This window comes from Wyeomyia smithii, chromosome 2 (assembly GCF_029784165.1).
Source record: "Wyeomyia smithii strain HCP4-BCI-WySm-NY-G18 chromosome 2, ASM2978416v1, whole genome shotgun sequence".
Classification (NCBI taxonomy): Eukaryota; Metazoa; Arthropoda; class Insecta; order Diptera; family Culicidae; genus Wyeomyia; species Wyeomyia smithii.
In genome coordinates this window covers 237,638,243-237,663,338 of record NC_073695.1, presented here as the reverse complement: position 1 = coordinate 237,663,338, position 25,096 = coordinate 237,638,243, and the positions used below count along the sequence as shown (strand labels likewise).

Below are 25,096 nucleotides of genomic sequence, written 5' to 3'. Positions count from 1 at the left end.
TATTTTTTGCGTAATTATCGCGAAAAATAGTATTTTTTGAGCTTTTATCAAGCTTTTGCTCTGTTTTCCATGTTTAACGCAATTTATTTTTAATTCAGTTTGCTTTGAGTAAATTAAATAAGTTTTTGACATTTTCAAATTTAAATCAATTATTGGCATTTGTGACGAAGTTAGAGAAATTTTACAAAAATGAACAAAATCGTCCCGTGCATTCCAGGATTGACTTTTACGAGTTTGTGAATCCCGCAGAAGTTGCAGGGTATGGGCTCTCCTATCGTCATGTGTTACCTGTTATCGTTAGGAGGGTTAATGAAGACATAGAGAACTAATATTTTGCAGAGATGTAGTCTGCATTATGAAGAACCATCATAAGAGAAATTAACGATCTTGGACATCATATACCTCCTAACTATAATAGGTAAAACCTGACGGAAATAGAGCCGATACCCTATTTGAGGACACGTAAACATTCATTCTTCTTTCCAGGAATTTTTAAGGGATCAGTTCCACCCACTTCCATTGTTGAACACAATTTTTAGTTTATAATTTTAGTATGAAAAAGTTAAGTTATGATTCCCTAAAGTGAAATTTTGGACCACTCTAACCCAGGATTCCTAAAATCCCAAAGGCGAAATAGAACAAAATACGGGCGTACAAGTTTTCAAACGGATATACTGGATTAGAAAGTTCAAATAAAATCAGAGAAGTTAGATGGCGAAAAAATCGGGATTCTGCTTTTGTTTAAGCAAAAAAATACCATGATTTCGCAAAACTTCTCAGCAAACTATTTTCATCGATATTAGAAATATGTTTTCAAAATTATTCACCGCTAAACGGCTAAGCACAAAAAACTGTTCCGAATAATGTACACACTCAAAAATATCTCACTGAGAAATTGCGATATAACCTCCATTTACGGAGAATTCAATAACAGAAAATTTAATCCATAATTTAGCACCCAGTAGTGCCGTTTTTGGTAATAAATTACTGAGAATCGGTAGAGAATTTACTACCGAGGTGTTTAGAATAAATAAATCAAAAGACTTTTACCGATATGATGTATCAGATCAAAGCATTTCCTAATCGTATAAAAAATACTTTTGTTAACAAATGGATATAATCTCTCGTCGAAAATGAATGTTCCAACAAAGACAAATGCTTGAACAAGGTTTTCTTGCTTCACTCGGTCGATTCCGAAATATTATAAAATGAAAAAGAGGTTCAGGTTCCCAAAAATGTTCCTAGTTTGACACTTTCGTAACGTTTGGAATCTTTAACCAGAATATTAAAAATTGAGAAATGTTACACAGTTATAAGAGTTGTTTATCCGAATTCTAAGTCCAACAATTTATCTATCAGAGCGGATGTGGCACAAGATTCAATCCAGTGACTGATTTTTGTCGTGTTATTATTGTAATCTATCTATCTAAGCAACTGGTAAAAGGGTAATCCAGAAAACAAAGCTTTACTCGATTAATCGTTTTTCCTTCTGATTGAAAAATTCCTATACGCTGAACAATAATCGTAAATGTTTAAAGCTAGTCTATACTAACATGGAACTGTTTTTTTTAATATTTCATATTTAAAATTATGACGCCATATTTTTAACTGATAATTAAAAAAACGGCCAATTTCTGACCGAGATTCTGATCTGGTTCCTCGCCAGAAACGCTGCTGCATCTATTGGCACCGTTATCACAATATTCAAGCTAGGGATGTGCGATACTTTATCGATGCCGCGGATATCGATACTTTTCTTTCGATATATCGAGTATTTGGCATCGATGCTTCAGCAAGCAATATTATCGGATATCGATATATTTTCATTTGATACTCGGAAAATATCGGAAGAAAATTCGCGTTGGCGGTGTTGCTGATATTGTGAATGTGAAAACATGGGAGAGAAGGAAGGAAATATTCTTTTGTTGTCACGCACATTATGACAATTACATACGAGATTTCCCGCAGGTGCAAAAACCCTTGAAAATCTCTTCTAGCGCTCTCAACACCGTCAACGCGAATTCGTGGAATTTGTGCGACGAAGAGCAAACAAAACAGCGCGATTTTTGTATCTTTCTCAAAGCGTGGCTTTGAAGCATGCACATGAGTATTCGCTATCGATGAACTGAAAAGTTTACAACACAAATTGGTTTTTTGTAAAAATGTTTTTTTATTTTTTTCTACTTACATGCCCGACGAAGATAGTTTTAGCACGAAAAGATTCAGCGACTTCTTTACTTAGAAATCAGTGCCAACGGTGCTAGGAAAAAAAAAATTTACTTTCGGAAAACCGGTTTCGCTCCGAAACTAAAAAAAAATATGAATATTTGAACAGAATTTTAGAAGTCATTGGTTCAAAGTTCATAAAATTACTTTCACGAGTCATCTTTATGGTTTTGGGTGTTATGGGGATATGGTCCCGAAATATTCCTTCCAGAACAGATCCTACTGGGCTTTTAGTGGCCATAGAAACAATGAAATACCAATAATACATCCAATATTTTCAGAAACACGATAATCGCTCTTTCGTTTTAATGTTGATAGTTGCCTTAACGATGAGTGCTTTCTTTTCTCTAATATACAGTTTTCTCTAGCGGCGTATACAGTAGTGTTGGTTTTCCCTGACTGTCCGTGATACTTATCACTAGAATCGACAATCGGAAAATCGTCGAGAAAATGAATATTAATAAAATATGAATGATTGTCCCTAGGTTTTTCTTGTTGCAAATTTTTCATTTATATATCGTTAAATCTTTGGAGTGAGTCACAGCTACGATCCTTTCATCGTAGATAATCTCTGGACACTGTTGCGCCGGAAGGTTGGTGTTGTTATTCGAACCAACAAGCAGCATATTTTTCAACTGCTGCGTTCGTGTTTTTATGTGAATCATGACCTTCACAAATCGCATGTTGTCTTCTAGTTGATTTCCATCAACTCCCCGAAATTCAAAGAATTTACGTTTGATTGATTCCATTTTAAATGAATTTACTGTTTTATCTATCACCGTTGAAAGTATATGATCCATTTGAAAATTTGGAAAATTGATTATGCTAATAAACAAACCGATGCAACTCTCTCACAAGCGAAACTGCCTGATTCTCGGTTTCGCCCGTTTTCTCGTTCTGCATTTCACCCGTTTCGATATTGCGATAATATCGCAATAATAATTCATTGCGATATATTTGTTACTTGATATCGAATCGTTTCAATATATCGCGATACCAAATATTGATACCTTCGCTTCCGATTCCCACCCCTACTACAAGCTAAAATAAAAGCCCGTCGTGACAAACTATCTGCAAGAAAACAAAAAACTCACACAACAAAATCATAACTTTTCTTTTGCATCTTACCACACGACATTCATGCAAAATTGCAAACAGAGTGGAAAATCGCCATGGGGTGTGACAAAAAAGTAATAACATCTCCTGTTCCGACAAAATCGAGAACAACAAACAGATGCTCGATGCTGCTGCTGCTACTGTCATTGTTGTTTTTGCAGCATTTTGCACGTTTTTGCTCACCATCAAACAAATCACGACTTTGCACAAGGCTTCACGATTTTGTTTTCTTCTTTTCATTCTGTATATCACCATTGTTCTGAGCTTAAGTATGGTGTGCCATTGAACAAAAGTGATTCTGATTGGCCTTGGTGTACTCAACTCCTCCTTAACGGCTGGATGCGAGACACACTCTGAGGCATGTTCTGTTGGTGTTCGGTGCACTATCGATTCCAAATGATTGGCGGGAAAAATAGAGAACGTTCAATACATATTGATTACAACATTCTTTTCTCTAGTGGTTCATAAAAGTTTCAAATTTGTATTGTAATAAATTCAAAAATTGATGAACAACGTATAATCGAGCTGATTCGGGATCGAAATTTCAGATGCATTGTCAATTTCCATCATGTTTGATTGTTTCTTTTTTCTCGTTCACGTCCTTCATTTCCGGTGCAGTAAGCTTCGGTGGTCAACCCGGAACCGGTGGCTTCGTCAGTTCCCGCAGTGAACCAATCTCGTTAGCAACGCTGGACAAGGACTGCTTCATCATCCCGGTGCACAGCTTGGATCGGTTTTTACCCGCCGGAATTCCCGTGAGTGGAGAGTTTATCTCGAAATATATAACCGCGTTTGCATATTATTTAATTTAAATTTCCATGCTACGTTTCTGACCGCTCAGCTGCCTACTCCGGAAACGACGGATGCATCCCAAGCGGGTCCGCTGAGCGTACTGGAAGTTTCCGATCCGAAAATTTGCATTCTGGCGCATTTGATGAGCCCACTGGAACCAATCGATCCACTGCTGGAGTCGCCTCTAGCGCATCCGCTAACGAAGCAGCGGGCCGTGGCGTCCGAGCTTCTGAATGAAATACAGCAGGGCAACAGTGCGGTTAGCGGTATGCTGCTTGCCAACATGGAGCGAAGTTCGGGTAAGCTACTTCACTCCCGAGCGTCTCAATTGATTGCTAAAAACACCATTTGGCAATTGAAGAATTTTACACAAATTTCTGCCGGCCACACCACCCTCTCAGATTTCATGTTTTATATGTTTTATATCTTATATTCAGGTTTTTCCGATAATGTAAAATCGTGCGGCAATGTAAAAACGTTTCAAATTGTTTTCGAAGTAGAATGTGTACCTAACACGATCTTTAAATGATTAATTGTTCTTAAGAATTTTAGAAATTGTTAGTTGTTGAGCAAAAAGTTTTTGAAAAAACATGATAAAGATGTTGTGAAGAGTCTGAGAGGATGTTACCAACTCCGTTGGCAAGTTTGCGGAAAATCCTCCAATTTCGTAAAACAAGATAATAATGTAAGCTACCCTTTTCTCACAGCCGAATTTCCCTTCATTGCATACTATGTGATAAACACCACCCAGACTGATCCTACCTTGTTCTACACCGGAGTCCGGGGAGCATCCCTGTCCAAGTTTGAACCGAAGAACACCCGCTACACGGCCGCCCACACCCTGGACCTGTACAGTGAGGTGGCTTCCATCTGCCGGCCTCCGCTGGCGCTGGCACCGAACGAAATCGGCAGCGTCAAGAAAGGTCAAACTCCCTCTACCGGGTACATCATCAGTGTGTATAAGGTAAGCCGATCAGTGCGTAGCATACAGATGGGCTCATAGTAGATAGAGACACTGATATCACTCCTCAACAGCTGGGCCGTTAAATGGAAGGGCGCCAATCTAACCGAAATATTAAATTCGATTTGTTTTCGGTTCCTTCTCGGTCGGTTTGACTCGATCGAAAATCGTTCTCGTTTTAGTGTCCCTGTATCGCAACAGTTAATGATTTTTTCCGGGCACTCCACAATTTAAACGAATTAACGAGAGGCTGTTATTTCAACAAATATCGTAGCAAAGGCGTTTCAATGAGATATTTTACAACCTACAACGCTCTGTAAAATTTTACAAAACAATTCACAAAGCAGCACTTTATATCCATTAAAATTTTATTAACAAAGATACCCTGCTGTAACAGAAAAATGGCTCTCTCGGTAATGTTGTTTGTTTGCTACCAAAAAGTTTTCACCTGAGAGATAAAATATTATTTATTAGGGTCGAGACAACAATTTTAAAACTCTAGACTACTAGACTAGATGATAATTTTCCGGTTCAATAGTAAATCATTCCACTCAATGAAAAGATAAAGTTTAATAATATCATGGTTCCTGGCTCTGAGTTCCAAAAGTTACGATTCTACTAACTCGATACAAATCCTCCCAGCCAAGATTTAAACATACGATTTGATTCCATGAATGTGACATCAAGCGACTCGTCGTCATCCCTAACTAAACATAGCATTTTGCATCGAATCAATATTGATTTATCGGTTTACATATAATACATATTTTTTTCATCGGTACAATGATAAAGAATACCAAAAATAAGTGGCACTTTCGAAACCCAACCCAACCATCAAACCAAAAGCTTAAATTTGTTTTTCTCGATAGCATCATTTCCAACGACCCAAAACAGAACTGTCTACTGTATTCAACTTTCTGGGTCGTTCTGTTGATATGTAAAGTAGGGAGCATTTTTTTTTTTGCTGGAATGTTAAAGCAAGAGAAAACTTGAAAGACAAACATGGATGTGAACAAATGCGGCTTTTCCTCGGTAGGAAAAGCTGATAAATTAGTTGACGGTTGATTAGGGTATGGCAAAATCAACCATCTTGCAGTTTTATAAAATTTACGCTTATCTGGGATTCCGGAAATGATGAAAAGTCACATTTAATTTATATTGATATTCATGCCGTTGCAGTTTGATTGACATTCGTGGAAGATTGCAAGAATAAATCGAGAAATAATTTCGGTGGCTATAATTCACGAAGGGAGAAACAGTTCGACTGGAAAATTGGTAGCAATTCGCTGTCTGAAATGGTTCTTGAACGATTGTATTTCCATTGCCCGCCCACGTCCGAACGGTTAATTTCGTTACGTTATTTCTTTTTCATGCCGTCAATCAATCAGTGCTCAATTTATGTCTGTTTGGCAAATTGCTTGTAATTTTATTTGGAAAAATTTATTTCATCATATAAAGTACGGTTAATTGCAGACGCAATTACTTACCGAGCGATATCAAACATGTTATATCATTGTAATGTATCCAATAAAATCCAATCGTCGGTACCGTAAACTGGGGTGACTTTGATCACCGGGGTGACTTTGATCACTGTACCTCTTTTTTTGAAAATGTGGTAAAAAAGCGCTCGTAGTGCTTGGGATTTGTCGTAATCTTCACTGATTGTGTGGATATATGTCTGCATTGCTACGATACATGCATTTCTTGCTATTTGAAGAGCGTTTTTCATGCTAAAATATTAATTGAAAATGAAGTGTATTTTTGGCGATTTTTGTTGCATACAAACAATCGGTTCAAGCAGGTTCAAAAAAACAAGTTGCAATACGTAAAGTTTTCTTATTTCGTTCTCAGATTAGTTCTTAAGATGAACAAATATTATAACAATGTATTTCATTGTTATTTTTGCAAGTTTTTCCTCGAAGGCAATGTTGAGTCCCAATAATCTCCACAGCGTATTACATATTTCTTCTTAACAAAAACCCAAGATGTGAAATCTCATGCAAATTTGGACAATTGCATAAGTCATATTCAACGTGGACTAGTTTTTGATGATTTTAGACCACCTTCCCTCTCAGTGGATAACCATTCATATATATTCTAAAAATTTTGTATGAATCTTGGACATTCGCCAACATAAACTGTTCACGTAGAATGTGAATGGCCCCCATATTGCTTCCCACATTCATAAACTCGCTTAAGTCGCTTTAGGCTGTTTAATTTAGTGAAAGTAGCAAAGTGTTACTCCAAATTCATCAAAATAATAAGGTGATCAAAGTCACCCCGGAGTGATGATTGATGTAAAAATTTTAAAGCATATTCAAAAACAGCGAAATTGTTGCTAAACTTTTGAAGTAAGGACTGAATCTTCCTCAATGCATGCCAGTACTTATTTTTTAAATATCTAACATTATTCTTTTTAGAATATTTTGAAACTATTTAAGAAACAATCGAAAAAGTGATCAAAGTCACCCCAGTTTACGGTACTGTGATAATTATTAATTACAAATTATTCGTTTATTATTTGAACTCGATGAAAGATAAATCCTGCACTAATCATACCTAAAACAATCCTGAAAACATAAAATTCATGAGGACTGGATCCCAAATAAAATTTGAAGTGCCTTAACCCGGAATCTTGAAATTGAAAATCTTAAAATCATTTGGTCGGCGTGCGACCAGACCGAACCAAGCGCCAAAAACATTATTTCGAGTAATCGGTGATCAAAGTTTCACCACTCCGTATGTTTCCTGCAAGCTACTGCAGGGAAATTTTATTGTAATACCCTTATAAACTGTTCCAATGATTTTTTTTTCTATGAAAGATAGATTATCAATTTTAACATTCACTACTGTTGAAAATCCAATTTTTTGAAAAATGGCGCTTGGTTCGGTCTGGTCGCACGCCGACCATTTATTCCTCGGAAAAATTTCTCAAATCCTAATATCATAATATCCCAAAATCCGAAAATCCCTACAAAATCCCGAAAGCATAAAATTCTTGAGAACTGGATTCCCAATTCTAACTCTAAGTACAAAAGTACTTAGATCACAATTTATGTTGCTAGTTTAAGATGTTCGTTTTTAGAGCGAAATTATAGCCTCTCCGAAAAGGTTATAGGTTTATTTCGTTTCGTAACCTCCTTCCCTATGGAACAATCGATAACACTAGAGGATGCTTCCGCTCCACTTAGGTGCATTACATAACTTTTGGCCACATAAATCTTTAAATCCCTAAATACTGAGATCTTCAAATCCTCAAATTTTTAGACTCATGAATCTTTAATCCCCAAATCCATGTATCTTTAAGTTTTCAATTCTTTAAATCTATATATCCTTTAATCCCTAAACCCACAAATTTTCGAATCCAAAAATCCTTAAATTCTCATATCCTTGAATTCCTAAACCCATACATTAAAGATCCCTTAACTTTTAAATCTGTTAATTCTTGAATCTTCAAGGGGCAATGCCTCCTTCGCAGTTTCAAAAACTTTACACCATTTTTGTTTCAAGATTTGTCATTACATATTATAGCAGCGATTTTATGAAAAAATAATAAAATTTTCGAAAAAAAAATAACAGAAAGTTTTTTGCAAAGCCATGACCCATGGTTACATACACGTTACATAGAGGTGTTCGTAGCAACAATGCAAGTTGAATTCGGAAGAGATTGCAAGTTCTTTGAATGACAGACGATGAGATTACGATAGCCTATCTTATCTCAATGTTAATAAGTTTTATCCAACATTATTTATTAGTGTGTATCTCTGGAAAAAATGTGGCCCTGGAAAGATTCAAAATAGCCACTGGGGTCGATTAATGGCCTATTAATGTCATCCCGGTGTTAGCAATACTCATCCATGTTGGTATTTGGCCGTCTTTAGCTGTTTTACAGGAACCGAAGGTCAACATCTTGAAATTCAAAATGACCGAAAATCGACCCCAGATGATTTTGAATCTTCTCAGTGTTATCACATTATTTTCCAGAGGGGATTCACTGCTGTCAAATGTCATATATGTGTGCGTTATCGCAGATCAACTCTGGTCCATGACGTTTGTTGGTCCATGATGTTTGTAACTATGAACAATAATGGGGGAAAAATCACTACACAAAACATTCATGGAAGTTTTTGCGGTTTCTCGAGTTTTGATAAAAAAAAACGTTCGAATTCTATAAAATATTTACATCGATCAATGACCAAAAAGAACAAAAACCAAAACAAACGCCATGTTGCCGTATATGTTGGTTACACGATGTTTGACAGATAAATCCCCCTGTTATTTTCAGAGTTATTTTATTATTGTTGGATAATTCGCAATTCAAATCCGTCTTTGTCAAAACGTTCCAATATTTTAGATGAACGAGGAAATACTACAGGGTGTTCAATAAGTTCGAATACACTTCAAACATGAGCTAAAACAATAAAATACAAGATATTCTTTTCAGAGTCAATTTTGATTGAGGTAATGTTCATTGAGACATGCAAGCACGACTCAGACTGACTTTGGTCTCGACCACACAGGTCTATAAGAGTTATCAGCATCAGCTGACTCTTCTGTGTGTGATGCGACATTCCTTTTAGTCTATAAATAACGCTTGCACAGCAGTGTGTGTAGTTAGGGATGAGCAATAGAATAAGTCGGCAGTGGAATGGAACAGTACCACCGTCCCCCGTAGTTTAATTGGTCAAAACACCATGCCGGAGACAGGGAGACTGCGAGTTCAAGTCCAAATCTGTATCATTTTCCAGTTCGCCTATTTTTCGCTTTTCCTACTACACATACTGTCTGCCTAATTAACCCCGGAATACTTCAATAAAGTTTTTAATCTATCCTTAGGGTAATTTGTTGCATCTCTGTGTTTTTTTTTTCGACAGTGGAAATAAATCATTTTTCTGATAACACAGGAGAAAGCTGTTTTCACACTGGAAATTTGACGGCCGACAGATTTTGATTTCTAACATCCCAAAAACGTTTGTGTGTTGCCAAAATACGGCAGCTATTCACGAAAGTAAGTGTCGATTAATGCACTAGTTATGATCGTCCTAATCGCCATCCACTAGAAAAATGATTGGTTTGAGCAGAGACGTTCGTTTTAGTGTCGTATGGTAGCAGAAAACAAGAAATGCCGCACTCAGTTACGCAACATTTTATTACGCTACTGTTGGATGTTGCATATGGCTGAAAGAGAAGAAAATTTGTGCTGAGAGATGGAGATGACGTCGAATTTACAACCGTCTTTGTCAAGCCGTTCCAAATCGTTTGTTGTCAAAGAATGAACTGTATATTTTTGATCAAGCATTCCAATGAACGCATGGTTTTTGCTGGAGAACCACGGACAAATTAAGAAAAACGTGTATTTTCTTAAGCATTATTGATTTTTCGAGCTTAAATTAGAAATAACTCGAACACCGATGCTTTTAGAATGTTAACTACCAAGAGCTTTTTGATTTAAAATGACTCTCTGCATCTTTTAAAATCTTCAGAATACACATATTTTGAAAAATGTTTGAATTAGAATTTTTATTAAAAAAAATAATCTACCATAAAAAAATTATTTTTCATTTCTCCATCCTGGACTTTTTTTTAAAAGTTGCGTATTAACGTCAAGTTTCTTTGAAAAAAATAAAAAAAAATTCAACTCTTTTTTTTTTAATCTGAAATTTAAAGTTTATTTTTAATTTTTTTTTGTCACAAAAAAAGTTTGTACAGTGTATATCTTTTATGGTGCATTTGTTATTCCCTACAACTCATTCTCAGACAGTTTTTCTATACAACCAACGGTTTCTGGGCTACAATGCTTCGAATAAAACCTATGCCAAAAGGCATACGCCCTTTTAGAATATAACTCATGGGTGTAAAAAATCTCTCCATCTGTGAAAAATGCTCTGTTTGCTAAGCCAAATATGTGTGCAAAGTTTCATTCAAATCAAAAATGGTCGATCAAATTTCTGCGAATTTTCAGATCATTCGGCGCGATTCTGCTCTATTAACTCTTTAATTAAGTCTTTTATTTGTCCTCAAAAGGACAACTTGTAGTTTAAGTTAATATCGGATATGATGTTGATCGCATCTCTGTGCTAAAACGGGTTCGCCACAGAAGGCAGAATCACAAAAGATAGAAGCATGAAAGGCAGAATTCTGAATTCGCTGGCAAAGGTGGCAAATGCCCCGGGCATTCCAATTTAAGGCCCCCCCCTAGTCCTGGAGCGACCTTTTTTTTTTGCTCGTCACTGCCAGAACGTTACCTCTAAATGTTTTGAAAAAAAATCACAGGAAAGTTGTATGCAAAGCCACGACCGCAAGGTTGAAGTAGAATACTTTTACAAGAAAGATAACCCGGCTGCTTGCGTGTCAGTCATTTTTGCCTGTCTACTAGAAAGGTATAGCAATCACTGAAAAAACTAAAGGTATAAAAGTGCTCAAAAGGGCCAGATGTCGTATATCACTCGACTCAATTCGACGAGCTGAGCATTTTCTGTATGTGTGTGTGTATGTGTGTGTGTGTGTGTGTGTGTGTGTGTGTGTGTGTGTGTGTGTGAATGTGTGTATGTATGTAACGCTCTCCCAACCTCAATCGATTTTCTCAGAGATAGCTGGACCGATTTCAATGAAATTAATTGCAAATAAAAGGTCTAGTTGCCCCATAAGAGTGACCTTATTGAATTTTATTGTAATCGGATTTCTAGTTTCGAGGTTATGTATCAAAATGTGAAAATCACGAAACTTTTCAATATCTCAGAAACTACACAACCGATTTGAAAAAAAAATAATTTTAAAAAAACGGGCTACCTAAAAAACCCTTAACTTTTGAATTTTATGATGATTGGACCTGTGGTTCAGAATTTATGGCAATAAACGTGTTCTGGAGACTATTTAATCTCATTCATGTTTCTCAGAGATGGCTGGACCGATTTTCATAAAATCAGTGTCATACGGAAGGTCTTGCTGCCCCATAAAACCCTTTAAAAATGTGAAATACAGGTATGAAAAGAAACATATTCCAAAGACTACATAAACTCACTTACTTTTCTCAGAGATGGTTGACCCGATTTCCACAAAATTAATATCAAATGAAAGATCTAGCTGCCTCATAACACCCAATTGAATTTTGCTGTAATCGGACTGTAACTTCGTCTGTAATGTATCGAAATGTGAAAATCACGAAACTTCATTATCTTAGAAACTACACAACCGATTTGAACAATATTGATATAAGATGAACGGGCTAGTTAAGGGTTAACTGATGAATTATGATTGAACACGTGGTTTCAAAGTTTGGCTGCCCTATACGTTCCCGTTTCATTTGATTATAATTGAACTTAAGCAACCGTTATGTATTAAATTGTTAAAACAACGAAAGTCTATTTTCTCAAAGATTACACGACTTATTTGAATATAACTAGTGTCATACAAACGAGTCATCTCTCAAACTTACAAATAACAAACTTCATAACAATTTGATATGTGGTTCAAAAGTTTTGGAACGAAAAGAAATTCAAAGACTATTCAAAACGATACCTGCTTTGATCAATATATATGGCCTCAACATGATTTAAATGTGGTATCGTACTATTTGAACGTTCCCGGTATCGCTCGTGATTGAATTGTTCGAAATTAAGAGTCATTTCTTTTATTTCACTACTTCTTAAGCACTAACATTACGTCAAATTTCATATTTTATTGTGGAGCAGTACCACCGTCCCCCGTAGTTTAATTGGTCAAAACGCCATGCCGGAGACAGGGATATTGCGGGTTCAAGTCCCGTCAGGATGCGGTATATTTTTCCAAATCTGTATCATATTTCCAGTTCGCTTATTTTTCTCTTTACTTCACATACTGTCTGCTTAATGAACCTGGATATAAGCATTCATGTAAATCTATTTTTACAAATAATAAGTTTGAATGAGAAAGGCTGAGTCTGACCGCGAGGTGGATTAATTTAGGTTTTTCTAGTAAATAAACGTTGACCGTTCATTGGCAGTATTGTAATTTCTTTTTGTTTAAAGTTCAATGAAGTTCATTGAATATTTTTAAATTTTGTGCAAATGAGAAGTTGAAGTGCTGCCGAATTTTAATATGCACATTTAACACGACATCATTAAACGGGAACGGAACAAAGGCTACGGTTATGCAGAACGCGAATGCCGGCGCGATGCGATTCGCCTTACCGTGGTGAAAAGTACAGCTCTTTTTAAGGCGAAGTAGAGCTATACATTTCAACACATTTCGTCTTGCCGAATCGCATCGCGCCGTTATTTGCGTTCTGCATGACCGTAGCCAAACACTAAGCGACGCAAACACGTAATAATAGTCAGAGTATGCATGTAGATGAAGATGTGTTTTTCAAATTTCAGTTGTTTAATTTAATATCCGATGAAATGTCTGTTTATTATCTGATGAAGCTCTTATATAGGCCAAATGATGATTTCCCAATTTACTAGGTCCATAACTCTGCCGACCGTGCTTGGGAAAGCGCGGTATAACGACCAATCAGAGGTCGAATTTTGTGTTTTGACAAGGCTCAAGAATTTTCAATAGTACAATAGTTCGAATGATAAAATTGAAATTTCATGCATTTGGTAGGAATCTTAGAAGATTTTCTAATCGATTGCTGCAAAAACGAAGGAAATCCATCGAAAACTAACCGATTTATTAGCATTTGAAATTGGACATATTTCTCGCTTTTTTTCAGTTTTTGATTTTCATTTCACATCCCTATGTAGCCGAACTTCCTGAGAGAAGTATTCTACTTCAAAAAAGGGCCTCACAGACAAATTTGCCCCGGGCCTCCTAGCGTCTAAATCCGGCCCTGGCCTGAAGGGCATTGGGTAGAAGTGTCACTGCGAAAGGAATGATTGTCTTTTGTGGCTGTTTTCCTTGGCTGCACATAAAAAATTTACTCTCTGCTCTGCCCTCCGGTAGCTGTGCCAGAAAAATATCCTGCAGCATACGACCTACTGCATACTGCGTATGCAGAATAAAGGTAAGGTGTTCCGCAGTGCCTGAAAGTAGACTCGTAATCGACTCTCTTTTGACGTAGAAAACGTCTTACGGCAACAATTACAGGGACCCAATTTGAATACAGGGATCCAATTTCAAAACCGAAAACATCGAGAGCGTCACAAAAATTGTCCAATTTCAAACGTTTTAAACCCAGTCAGTTTCTAACCGATTTCGGTCATTTTTGCAGCAATCGATTGAAAAATGATTTAAGCACCCATCCAAATGCAGAAAATTGTAATCTGATTGTTCAAACTATTGTGATATTGAAAATTGTTGAACATTGTCGAAACGCAAATGTCGACTTTTGATTGGTCGCTTGCTGCCTTTCCCTAAAAAGGACGACAGAATGAAGTACCTAGTTAGTCGGGAATGCACTCTTGGGGCTATATAACAGACTGTTTCTCCTCAAGCCAATCAGTTTACTAGCAGCAGGCAGCAGCAGCGGACATCAACACCGATGGCAGTAGGCGAAGTGGATCAGCAGCGGGCAACAGCGGCGGTGGTAGTGGTTAGCTGCAGTTCTTACCTCCTTCAGTTCGGCTTCCCTTCGATCTGAGTTGGACTCCACCAGCGGTAATCCGATTCAGATATCGTTGGGTTAATACAACTCGAAACTGAAACAGACTCGCACCGCCAGATGATTTGAGAAGCCACCAAAAGGGTCGCCACATTTATATCTGTATTTTTCTTTGAAAATATCTGTATATCTGTATTTCGGGCCAAAAAATGTATTAAAAATCTGTATCGAGCAAACTTAGAATGTTGGATGGAAACATTTTTACTTGCAGAATATATTTTAACAAATTCATTTTTCTCTACGTGATGTTTATACAGGTTTTGTTAAATTTTTTTTAAAAGATTTCGTTTATTTAATATTAGTATCTCCTCCTTGGTCTGCAACGTAGCTTTCAGCTTTTGAAATTGAGATCATTAGCTTAGAGGCCATGCAATTTCTGGTTTCAAGGTTCAACTATATATTAAAAGTATGCGTTCTAAATAAGCAGAAGAGTGTAGATTTTTTTAAAAAAGTCTCACAAATGATCTGTAACGGAAACTTGAAATTACCATCCCACCAAAGTTAAATAATTTGTTTCAATGAATCTTTCGGTCAAAAAGTTTTTATTCAAGCGTGCAAAAATTCGTTAGATAGTCTTTGTCAGTCAGTTACTGTTCCAATTTGGGAAATTGACGCGTCAAATCGTAGCGTATGTCCCTAATATATAAGGTGTGTGGCTAGCGTGAGTGGCTTGCTATATAGCGTGTGTGTATATTTATGGCGTGTATGCATGTCTGTAGCGCGTGTGTGCATGCTTATAGCGCGTGTGGCTTGCTATATAGCGTGTGCATGTCTAGCGTGTCTGTGCATGTCTGTGCATGTCTATAGCTTGTGTGGCTTGCTATTTAGCGTGCGTGGCTTGCTATATAGCGTGTGTGGCTTTCTATAGAGCGTGTGGCTAGAGTGCGTGGCTTGCTATATAGCGTGCGTGGCTTGCTGTATAGCGTGTGTGTATGTTTATAGCGTGTATGTGCATGTCAATAGCTTGTGTGGCTTGCTATATAGCGTACGTGGCTTGCTATATAACGTGCGGCTAGCGGGCGTGGCTTGCTATATATGCTAAATAGTTTATAGCATGTGTGGCTTGCTATATAGCGTGTGTGGTTAGCAGTATAACGATTGAAATTTTCATATATACATAATTGCTAATAAATCACCTCATGTAGAATTCAATTATCACTGTAAATCATCCAAAACTAAATAAAAAGTTTGCCATCTTGAAAAAATATTCAATTGTCAATAAATGGCATTGACAAACACAATTAACCTCAAAGTTTATCTGAAGAATTTCTGAGCTAGTGAGCCTGAATCACATATTTTTTCGCGCAAGTCTTACTAATTGGAGCAATCAGTTGTAAAATCGCTTTCGTAAAATGCAGAAAAGTGTATTCCCAAACCTATTCCAAGAAAGACATTGACATAAGATGGGCTGTCGTATTCTACGTTACCTCTGCGGTCGTGTCTTATGAACAACCTCTTCAACTTTTTCTGATGTCGCGTACCTCTAACAGCTATACCCCACTCCTTACCGTGTGACGAACAAGAATGAAGTTGAATTTTATACACGCCGTTTTGTATCGAATTGAGCGTAGACTTTTGCAATGTAGGTGGGGCGACGCAGACTCGAGATTATCATTCTGGCATATCAAGAATATTACAGGCTTTGTTATTTCTATCAAGTTGAGATATTTTTGCGATGGCTGTTTGTTATAATCGTTTTATCGGGATTGGATTTGGTTTTTGAGGATATAGAGTTAATTCTTACTTTGACGCATTACGAGAAATTCTCAGTACTTCTTCTACAAGCACGATATGCTTGTGCCTTGTCAAATACATGTTGTTTGCAAAATAAAAACACTGCAGGCATAATATCGCCAAATATAAAATATATAGTCCTACGTCACCATTTCGTACAACCCTAGGGCTGTATACCTTGTAGTATTTAATAAAGGAAGTGCCGCTGCCGTTTACGCTGCTACCACTATCTCTACTAGTACCCGCTGCCACTGCTGCTACACGCTGCTTTATTTAATTAGGATCATCCTTGGTTTGACCAGAGACAAGCTTTCATGTCATGTATCCCAGAAAATTCCTTTACGTTTAACTACGTTGATTATTCTGTCGACCGTGTTAGGGAGAGCAACCGTCCAATCAGAGATCAAAATCTACGTTTCAACACGGCTTGACACATTTCAATAGAACTTTAATTCGAACGATCAAATTACAATTTTCTGCATTTGGGCGGATGTATAAATGATTTTCCATTCGATTGCTGCAAAACGGATCCCCTTATTACCCTTTTCCGTTTTTAGATTTTCATTTCAGCCGAACTTCCTGAGAAACGAAGTTTTACGTCAAGAAAGTCTAACGAAAAATTTGGAGAAGGTTGTGTATGAGTTAAAGAGCCATTATGAGTTAAAGAGCCATTCGGAAAAGTGTTTGCTAGAAAAACTGTTGTAATAGATCGATGTGGGGATTAATTACAATAATACTCTTTCAACTATCTCAACGCTAAGACTACTATGAACTGTCGTCTATCAACTTGTTTATGTTAGCAACTCTTATCCAACACTGATAAAATAACTCTAATAAAATAATATGGCGGCCCTAGAGATAAATAATAACTGGATTCAATTTACAGCCACGAAGTATCATCTTGGTTCCGAAATACTCGTATAAGGTGGCATTCGGCCATTTTTGGCTATTTTCCAGAAACCGTAAGTAACCATCTTGGATTCCAAAATAGCATCAGAAGTCGCTTTCTGGCTTTTGTTCATCATTCCGATTACGGATATATTCATATTGGGTGGTAATTGGCCATTTTATGCTATTTTCCAAATTGCATCTGGGGTTTATTAACGGTCTTAGACCCTTTTTCCGAAACCCGAAGACACTATCTTGAAGTTCAAAATGGCCTCTGGAGTTTATTTTCGGACTTCAGGCATCATTCTGGTTCCACAAATATTTATATTGGGTGGTAATCGGCTATTTAGGCAATTTCCCAAGGAACGGCAGTCATCATCTTGAACTTCAAAATGACTTCTGGGTCGATTTCTGGTTTCTGGATATCAACCCGGTTCCGAAAATTGCCATATTTTAGGATATTCGATCTTATTTCCAGGTTTCATTGATCGAAATCTGCGCTCAAAATTAGGCTCTGCATTTTTTAGCAAAATCAAAAAATACAGTTTTCCACATTTTTGTGGACGATTCGCTAATTTTCCAATCAATCACTGTGAGAATGAAGGAAATCCGTTGAAAACTGACTGGGTTATTGGCATTTGAAATTTCTTTCAATTTTCATGACGGTCGATGTTTTCGGTAGCCCAATTTGTCATATCCCAGAATGTTGCCGTAAAACGTTATTCTACGTCAAAAACTGAAAAATCTCCAACAAGGTGTCATCCTTTCTGAAAACCCAAATGTCGCACAATGGTCGAAAAATCAAGATTTGTGGTCAAAACTATTTTTTGATTTTTCTATATTTTTTTAACACCAAATCGTTATGATGAATTTTGAAGATAAGTCGCCCAAAAATTCATTCAATCCACAAACCTTTAACATAAGAGTAGAAGTAGGACCATCAGGTAGTGTACAGGACAATTGCGGGGCTAGCGCTACGATCCTACTGACACTAACAGTCACTCCCGAGCCGAGACTCGCACCTACGACGACTTGCTTGTTAGGCCAGCATCGTACCTCGAGACCATCTGGGAGATGTATTCAAGAGGGCTTTTTTTCCTAATTCGAGAACCGTTTTTTTGTATCAAAATTGCATTCAAAAATTATAACAATAAAAATTAAAAACTACTTAATCATGTGCTTCATTTCCAGAAATGAAATTTGCTTATTAACCGTACCTGTTATGTGAAATCTAGAGTCTTAAAATCTTAGAGTTTTTGAATCCGGCAGTTCTATAATCGCAAATTCTTGAGTCCCAAATTCCTAAAATTTTAGAAACTGGCAATCCTAATATATTAATATACTAAAATCCAACAATCGTCAAATTCTTAAATCACTTGAAAAAGTTTGAAATCCTAAGGTTTTGAAAGTCAGCAATCTTGCAATCCTAAAATGCTGGAATGCTAGATTTTATATAAAAAATATTTCCAAAAATAGAATCCTTACATCTCGAAATCCTAAAATGATAAAATTATGTTATTCTAAGCTTCTAAATTGTGAAATTGTGAAATTTCACATTCCCTAAGGACTAAAATCCTTCTTCGTAGAATTCCCTAATCCGACAGTGCAAAAATGTAAAAAAAAACTATTATCTTAACTCATATCGAGCAATAAATTGAAAAATTTTACGTTCTATGCTTTTTGTTTTCGTTTTGATAGCAATAACAAACAAAGAGGAAACAGAACAAAGATCATAAATTGGATAATTTTTTTAGACTTATTCACTAGTTCGTTGTTTTCAACGGTATGAATTTTGTTTCATTCTGTCCGCCAGGTATACGAAGGAGACGATGGCGAGCGTTTCGAACGAAATTGGCTCTACTGGACCGGTGCCAGGATGATTTACAGGTGAGGAAGCTCCGAAAAACCACGTACCGACACAACGGATTAATATCTCAAGCCAGCGCTAGACTGAATACACTGGAACCGGATAGGACACAGTCACAAACAAAATCCCTCCAATCAACTTTGCAATTGCTTAGATTTGCCATTAGCCGATACCGGTTTTACCTTTTCTGTTTTCTCGCCCCCACAGATATTTGCCAAAAACAGCCGGTCTCCGGCGAATTACCCTCCACAAGAGCGTCTCCTCCCGTGGTGACAAGATGTATCTGCTGGTGTGCGAATGCGCTGATCTGCTGAAAGACCTGTCGGCGGCGGCGTTGCTGATACCGGCGCTCAGGGCGAGACTTTGCGGCTACACCGGTCTCTATCGACCGATACAGACCTTCTAGGAGAGAATAGCAGAAATAAAAAAATACAAAATGAAAATCGAAGCGGTGGCGGCGGTGGCGTGGCCATCCGGTACTTGTTACGATCGAGTTGAATTTTGCATCGCGCTGTACAATTTTTGATTGTGTCAAAAGAAGTCGAATTTATTTTTGACGGTAACAGCGTACAGAAATTGCTTTAAGTTTTAAATCGAGCCATATGCTGGAAGACGGAAGACCGTAGCAACAATTTCGCTTCTATTTTTAATAAATCTCGTTAGAGTAATTTTATTTCCAAATAAACGGTTGTGCAACTAAACATAGTAAAAACGGTGAAACCAAAATTGTAAAATTTCCAACAACGGAGCGAAGGTTGACGGCCTGAACAGAAAAAATCACTTCTAGATTGACATGCGAAGGACTGCAGTGGAAAAAGCAACCACTTACTTCACCGAGTATAATTTTAAACCAAGCAAAAGGAGCAATAAGTTACCAGTATTTATAGTAGGAAACAGAACAAATTCAACTGCCAGACACATAGACGAGGCGTGAAGCGAAATGAATTCGTTTTCAACAGCAAACAGAAAAACTAGAACAAGTAGTTAAGCAAATAAACAAACAATTAATGATCACAAGCGACATCACTAACCACCCACGGTTTCATACAATTATACAATCATCCGAACTTTATTTACACTATCATAATCGCGATATCGCGACAAAACAAACACTCTCGCGTAAAAGCGGCACCTCACATACGAACAAACACCGACAGAGAAAAACACAAACACATCAGTACAATTTGAATCAAGAAAAAGAGATTAATTCGAATATTGAAACAATATTATATTTCTTAACAGTAAATTTTTTTCAAGTGAATTCTTCACCAAAAGCGAAACACCATAGGATGATCCTACTTAATTTGATCCATTAGATTTAGTCATCGCCTTTGGATGTAACTGTCACAGATAGAATATCTGTTTATTCCAAGTAAAATAGGATTTCTTCTTAGTATAACCAGATGCAAACCCGACATGATTGACTATCTGTGACGATGCATTCCAGCTCTGGCCAATTTAATAACATTTGTAGGCTCAACCAGCGTGTCATTTAAAATTTAAACAAAAACGGTCGAGAGTAATTTTACTAAGCCCAAGAACTTGCAGAGAACCTGTTCTGGATAAAAGTATATATATCTTTTCGTACATACGTAGAACTTTTTCGAACATTCTTCGCTTCAAAAAAATGCACCATTCGCCAAATTCAGAAAATAATTTGCATGTAGAAAATTGACTAAGTCAAATTACAAGCTTAGGGACGAAGTAGGTGTTTAAGATCTTTACATTCGGTAGGATAGAACGAACAAATAAATTCAACCAACTTCTCAGCTATCAGCAATTACGAAAAAGCTGCGTAATTTCTGCACCAACTTTTGTACGAAATGATGCGTAAAGCAAAGAGTTTAACAGAATTGAAGAAAGGCAAAGAAATGGAACTATTTCAGTGAAATAATTCAACTGCAAGACGCGACAATGAAACAGATAAACATTGATATCTTTCTGATTGACACACATTCATTAAAGCTTTAAATTTGTTATACGTAACAAATGAGAATGCAAAACATTCAATTATAGTGTAGGCCGTCACTGTTTCCATTCTAACCAAGCAGCGAAACGTTCTCGAAAAAAAAAAACACATAATTATTAAATTTACTGCTGTGATACTGTGATGAAACTGAGAGAATATTCACATCGTTAGTGAAACAGCTAAACTAGGAGATGAAAGAAAAAAACGCAAAAGCAAGATTTTAAAAATTTTGCCGATTTTAAATTTTGAACAACTCGCTACCCACGAAAAATCGCATTAAACTTTGCAAGTGCAATGCTCGCAGTCAGCATACACAAGAAACAGACAAACATCACCTGTAAAAAAAAAACTCCGTAGAAACTCTTAGCCTGGAGCTTAGCGCAGATTCTATCAACAACTGATAAGAAGAAAATAGTAAATCATAACCATTAGACCACAAATCTGCTATACGCATAAAGTGGCGGCAATTTTCGATTCTAAACCAGTTACCTACTATAACATACATCAAAGTGAAACTTAGATAACTTTCCACGAGAGAAAAAAAATAATCTAGAAAAGCGGATCAAATACTAGCTAAAAGAAATTTTACATCAAAGTGAAACTTAGATAACTTTCCACGAGAGAAAAAAAATAATCTAGAAAAGCGGATCAAATACTAGCTAAAAGAAATTTTAAATTTTTTCCTTTAGATTTTAGGTCGAGAAAGAAGCAAAACGATCACGTTTAGAAGTATAATTGGCTGGGCTGGCGAGAACAGCTCCAAAAAAAATAATAAAAATAAAACATGCACTCAAAGTTTCGTCTTCAAAATAATCACCACTATTTTACATTGTGTTCAGGACTAATTTGATCAGGATATCATTTCGTTACTGGTCGGAATATAGACTAGGGGTGAATATTGTTTACTTAACCGACAACAAAACCTACGCAGCACAGATTCATTCTTCCAACCACTGAACACGCCAGTCATTCGTTCGATCTTTGTGCATGGCAAACAAATATTCAAAATTCAGTGAAAAATCATGGAAATAAAGTACTTCTCGATGAGATTGTACGAAAAATCGATTTGAAATAAAATATGCTGAAAACTGAAAACTTTAGTCTCATTGTATTTTTTAATTTTTTATTGGATGCTTAGGTTTTTTACACTAGATTCCGCTGGGCGGGGGGGGGGACTTTGAAACATGCAAAGGATCTAGAAATCGTCGTTGAAACCGACAAACAGAGCGATCTGATATTGCATACAATATGTGTAACTTGCATGCAACACGACATGTGCATGCACTTTAAAACTCCGTTGCCACGGTAACACATGGCATTCTCAAAAAACGCAAACAAATCATAAACTAGTGCATACAGTAAATAAACTATCGTTTGTTATTTTTCCTGAAAATATTCTTCATCATGTTTTGAATGTTTTCGAAATGAACGACACGAGTGAGTTTATAGACTTAGATCGAATCACAAACTCGGAGTTTCGTGAGCAAATCAAAGCATGGATCGAAGAGCGAGGGATACACGAGAATCTACAGCTGCAGATGAAAAAGGACCTGATCGAACAAATCAGCCGCACGGCCTTAGGTAGGGGCGCAACTTCTACTTTTTATAATTTCCTACAATCCAAACCATCATTCCAGGTCGAAAAATGTCCATCAAGCTGCAAACTCACCAGGGAATTGTTTTGTCGCCTCTTGTCCTCGTTCTAAACACTTTGGTAGCAGAGTTTTTGTACACCCAAAACTGTCATTTCACTCTATCGGTGTTTAGTAATGAGGTTCCATTCAAGAACACACTGCCAGATTTCACCCGATCTGGTCAATTTCGACTTAGCCGCGTTGAACTACGGGAGATTTTCGAAGCTCTGGGAATCGTACATTTTGCGGATTTAGTCGAAAAGTACGAAGCTAAGCCCAAACAATCGGGTAAATCTCTGCTGTACATCATTTTTAAATCAATGCTCGCTTCTATTAGAAACAGTGAAGAAAAGGTCGAACGACTGAAAAGAGACGAAACGAAACAGGAAACCACCAAGGACTTGCTGGAGGGCTTGGAAATAGACAAACTGCACAGGAAAGTGGAGAAACTGCTGCAGAAGTTGAAACTTGTAAGTAAAATTGTCGAACGAATCGAACTGTCGAAAGATGATGAAAACCTAGCACATGATAATCACGATGAGCAGACTGAGTCGTTACGAATCTGTACGGAGAACGTGCAAAAATTAGTTGGCAGATTGGAGAACTGCTCCCAAACTTTTGAAAATTTGATCGTGACACTGCAAAAACAATGCGAACAGAAGGATGAGCCTGAAAAATTCGAGGAACCGCCAAAACCAGACGAAAAACCGCAAGAACCAGGTCCCAAGAGCTATACCGATTTTTTGAATGAATTAAAAAATAGTACTCATGGAAAAAAATACGTTGCAAAATTGCAAAAGCAGATACTGAAGCTGATGGACAAGGAAAAGGCTTTGCTAGAAGCAAAATACGCAGAAAGATTGCACCGTGCTGAACTGGAATACAAGTGTAAGTTGGAGGATCTGATGGCTGAGAGAATCCGAGAGGTGTCCGTGCCAGTCGAAATTCGTCGTTCGCCAAAACCGGCAAACAGAACGAGTGAAAGCGACGAAAGTGCGCTCTATATGAAGAAGATTGACGAAAAGTTAAACAGGCTCTATCAGCACGAAAAGAATGTGGATGAAAAACTGGTCACGCTGAAGAATGATTTGCAGCAGCAAGAAATCAGACAAAGCCAGTACTTTAAATCCCTAAAGACAGCGGAGACGAAGGAGAAGAAACTGGCGGTGCTGCAGGATGTGGAGCGACAATTGCTGGCAACGTTCGAGGATGAAACTCAAATCATTGTGCGTAATGCCAAGGCTACCATACAACAGTTAGAGAGCGAAAGTGACAAAATAAACCGATCCTTCCAGCACTATCTGCAGAAACAGCGTGAGGATAAACGGAAACTGAATGATGAGAAGGTTCAAATCTGGCAGAAATACAACAACGAGAAGTTAGAGCTGAATCAGCGCGAACTGATGGGATTAAACGGTCATACCCAGGAGGTTCCCATTGTTCAGGAAGTACTCTCCGTCCCGAAGAATGATGATATTCCTCACAGGGGCCATTTTGAAAATCCATTTAAAAACTTCGATCCTCACAAGTATCTGAAGAGGACGATTGAATTTCCGAAGTGTAAACGGGTTGCGGATATCGCAATTAATACATCTTTCGAACAAAATAATGCTCACGGAGGTATTAAGGAAGCTACACAACAGCAATACTCTGTTGATTATTTGAAAACTCCAGCAAATGCTGATGCAGTTGCTGACGGTACGTCAGAAGCACAAAATGTTTCCTCTAAAACAGCATTAGAATCAACGCAACAATCCAAACTAAGCGAACTATTAGCCAAAGATACAGACAATTTGAAGAAGAGTATAGAAGATAATTTACTAAAATTGGATCAGATGAGTAAAACTTACTCTAAAGCAACTTCCTCCAGTGACTCTACTGATAAGGTGGGAACCTACACTGTAAAACCAACTGTCGAACCTCCTGTTGGAAAAGATAAAAGTCTAGATGAATCATCGAGCGGTCCCGAGCTGAAGGGTTTGTCTGAAGGAGAATTACCTAGTCCACAGCCGGAAACAAAGAACCACGTTCCAAACCTCGACAATACCCGTGAATTGTTGGAGTTCACCACGGAACATTTTTCAGATAAAAAGAATTCCGACCGCGTCGAAAATCAAAAATCAATTGATATACTATCAATAGGTTCGTTCAGCGATTTAGACTTAAGTGCTGACAGTGCCTCGAACCGGAACAAAACTCTGCTGGGACTAGGTGGAGATAGTTCAAACGAGATATTTGAACAAATTTCCACTGGAAAACGGTCACAGTCAGAGCACAGTTGGAGTTAGATTCTAAGATAAAGGATAATAAAATGTATTTTATGAACTTT

At 37.2% G+C, this 25,096-nt stretch overlaps 2 protein-coding genes across 23 annotated transcripts in view; both read left to right on the top strand.

The window, feature by feature from the left end:
- The window catches only part of LOC129720818 (uncharacterized), a 149,998-nt gene extending 127,765 nt beyond the window's left edge, over positions 1 to 22,233 (top strand). For all 22 annotated transcript variants that reach the window (XM_055672617.1, XM_055672608.1, XM_055672609.1 and 19 more), the window contains 5 exons: positions 3,961 to 4,097; positions 4,184 to 4,433; positions 4,842 to 5,098; positions 19,111 to 19,184; positions 19,372 to 22,233. In XM_055672617.1, coding sequence (XP_055528592.1) covers positions 3,961 to 4,097; positions 4,184 to 4,433; positions 4,842 to 5,098; positions 19,111 to 19,184; positions 19,372 to 19,570 — 917 coding nt within the window. In that variant the 3' untranslated portion in view covers positions 19,571 to 22,233. The remainder of the gene's footprint in view (positions 1 to 3,960; positions 4,098 to 4,183; positions 4,434 to 4,841; positions 5,099 to 19,110; positions 19,185 to 19,371) is intronic.
- Positions 22,234 to 22,499: 266 nt separating this feature from the next.
- Positions 22,500 to 25,056, top strand: LOC129723741 (centriole and centriolar satellite protein OFD1). The gene is made up of 2 exons (XM_055678137.1): positions 22,500 to 22,714; positions 22,771 to 25,056. Exons 1-2 carry the CDS (start codon positions 22,558 to 22,560, stop codon positions 25,053 to 25,055), a joined length of 2,442 nt encoding a protein of 813 aa, XP_055534112.1. The 5' UTR covers positions 22,500 to 22,557; the 3' UTR covers position 25,056.
- The last annotated feature ends 40 nt before the right edge of the window (positions 25,057 to 25,096 follow it).